At 54.8% G+C, this 2,863-nt stretch overlaps 1 protein-coding gene across 5 annotated transcripts in view; it reads right to left on the reverse strand.

Moving 5' to 3' along the window:
- TBCD (tubulin folding cofactor D) overlaps positions 1 to 2,863 on the reverse strand; it is a 186,415-nt gene that overhangs the window by 47,184 nt on the left and 136,368 nt on the right. For all 5 annotated transcript variants that reach the window (XR_004257686.1, XM_032241194.1, XM_032241191.1 and 2 more), the window contains one exon: positions 1,469 to 1,549. Coding sequence is in view for 4 of the 5 variants with exons in the window: in XM_032241194.1 (XP_032097085.1) it covers positions 1,469 to 1,549 (81 nt within the window). In the remaining variant the exon portion in view is untranslated. The remainder of the gene's footprint in view (positions 1 to 1,468; positions 1,550 to 2,863) is intronic.

Genomic DNA, 2,863 nt, shown 5'->3' on the forward strand with positions numbered 1-2,863 from the left:
GCACACTGCATACCGTCCACAAGACCATCGCCCGCGGCTGAGGGAACGGAAAGACAGGCCAGGCGGTTGGCAGCCGCAAGCCCAGACCCAGGCCTCTTCGTGGAAGGACAGCCCTCAGCTAAGAATGGTTTTCACATTTTTCCAGGGTTGCATAAACCAAAAGAAAAAACACAGTAAAACGTATGGAACAGAGACCTACCATGTTTGTCTTGCCTTTGAAAGAAAAAGCTTGCCAACCCAGGCCCTATACCAGTAACCTGGCTATAGTTACACTTTAAGGCAAGAATCTAACACAAGACAACAAGGGCCACTCCGTAGAGATAAGGGTCAAATCATCAGGAAGAAACAAACTGAACGTGCATCCACATCCAGTAAGTGACCCCACCCCAAAACAGGGGAAGGAAAAGCAGGCGGAACTGAAGCAGAAACAGACAACACCACAACAGCTGGAGCATGCAACAGCTCTGACACCGTGGTTTGTATATTTACAACTCTGGTTTTAAAGACTAACCAGCTGATACAATGCACAAATTAATTTCGCCCAAGTTCGGTTGAGGGGCCCTTTTACCGTAATGGAGAGAGTTTTGTGTAACACTTGCAGGGATGCCTGGAGCGTCAGCAACTCACACCCTTCTCCGTAATCAAATGATCACCGCGAAGGGAGGGGTGTTTCCCCCAGCAGCCCGAATGCTCCCCAGGAGTTCCTCTCCCAGAGGCTCCCATCCCTCAGAGCCCGGCCTGGACCACGACAGGCAGCGGGACCACTCCCCAGGCAGCAGCACGTGTCCACTGTAGATCAGAAAGGACCTCATCCATATCGCACCAACCCTGAAACTCCGATTCTGGACTTGTGCCCCACCAAAGCCACCTGCACCCACAGGCACCCCAGGACAGCGCTGTCCTAGGAGGGGACCCGCTGACCTCCTTAGGGCGGCGGTCACACCATTGACTCCTTTCTGAGGTACATTTGACTGCCCGTGAAACACTAGGAGACCCTGAAGCTGCTGCTGTAATTATGAAAACGGCCACCGAAACCCGCTGGGCTCCCGGCAGATGGCGCAGAAGCCACCTGTGCAGCCACAAGGAGCAGTCAGTGGGAGGCGCTGCCTGCTGAGGGAGATGGGGACTCCGCCTCCAAGTTACCTGGCCCCGCCCCCTCCCAGCCCACCCCCGCCCCGCCCCGCCCCAACCCGCCTTCAGGCAGCAGCGGCACCCCCACAACACGCCAGCGCAGGCATTCGCATGGGAACACCGACTGGACCAAGGTCTCCAGAAGTGGAACTGGAGACAGACCACGACCCAACACATCCAGCATAAAGACTGGAATTCATATTACTTCTCAGAAGTTATTTTAAAATATGACACCCACAGTGAGAAAATACACTCAAGGCTTACAAGCTCAACTGAATATCTCTTTTGAGGGGAAACAAAAAAAAACCTCTTTGAAAAACAAAAACAGAAAACCTACCTATCCCAGTGGTTGATCTTCATGGTAACCAGGTGGTCTATCATGGGGTGGGTGTACTCGGGAAAGCCGGCAATAAACACGCTGCAAAAGACACACAAAGAGGAGCTGAGACATGGAAGAACCAGAACTCACACCCTGCTGGGGAGAACTCAGCACAGTTACCTCCAAATCCAGTCTGCCCATTTCTTCAGATCTACCTGTGATGCAGCCATCCCCTCCTGAGCAGTCACCCAAGACTGGACATGGGGAGGCTCCAGGGTGATGGGTGTGCTCAGGCCTCACAGGTGCATGCCTACATCACACGCAGCAAGTCGTATGCTACGTGTGAGGTTAGCATGTGCCAGATGCTCTCTGGTAAGGCCGTGCGCTCTGAGTGTGGTTAGCATGTGCCAGATGCACTCTGGTAGAGCCGTGCCCTCTGCAGGTGGTTAGCGTGTGCCAGATGCACTCAGAGCTGTGCCCTCTGAGTGTGGTTAGCGTGTGCCAGATGCACTCTGGTAGAGCCATGTACTCTGCGTGTGGCTAGCGTGTGCCTGATGCACTCTGGTAGAGCCGTGCATCTGCGTGTGGTTAGCCTGTGCCAGATGCACTCTGGTAGAGCCGTGTACTCTGCGTGTGGTTAGCATGTGCCAGGTGCACTCTGGTAGAGCCGTGCCCTCTGTGTGTGGTTAGCATGTGCCAGATGCACTCTGATAAAGCAGTGCGCTCTGCATGCAGTTAACGTGTGCCAGATGCACTCTGGTAACGCTGTGCACTCCATATGTAGTTAATATGTACCAATTATAATTCAGCAAAGCTGTTAAAAACTTTTAAGAGGCCGGGTGTGGTGGCTCATGCCTGTAATCCCAGCACTTTGGGAGGCTGAGGCGGGTGGCCTGCCAGCCCCTGCACACGGTCAGACCCAGGTGCACACACTGCTAACCCCTGTCTCTACTAAAAACACAAAAAATTAGCTGGGCGTGGTGGTGCACGCCTGTAGTCCCAGCTACTCAGGAGGCTGAGGCAGGAGAATCGCTTGAACCCGGGAGGCAAAGGTTGCAGTGAGCCGAGATCGTGCTACTGCACTCCAGCCTGGGTGACAGAGCAAGATTCCATCTCACCCAAAAAAAAAACAGACACACCCACCACAGACCAGCCGCAGGTGCAATACGCTGACCAAAGAACCCTGAGACGCAGGAGTGCGCTCCTTCGGATTCCATGGATACGACCTTCCATGAGGGGCAGCCCTGCTCCACATGGAGGGCAGGGCAGGGAGCACAGGCCAGGAGAAGAGACGAGTGGCCATGGACGTGGGGAGAGCTCTCCTGAGGAAGAAGCAGGTGCACACATTGTCAGCCCCCACCACACTGTCAGCCCCCGCCACGCTGTCGGCCCCCGCCACGCTGTCGGCCCCCG

This window comes from Sapajus apella, unplaced genomic scaffold (genome assembly GCF_009761245.1).
Source record: "Sapajus apella isolate SASKATOON/1434 unplaced genomic scaffold, GSC_monkey_1.0 scaffold48, whole genome shotgun sequence".
In the NCBI taxonomy this organism is placed as follows: domain Eukaryota; kingdom Metazoa; phylum Chordata; class Mammalia; order Primates; family Cebidae; genus Sapajus; species Sapajus apella.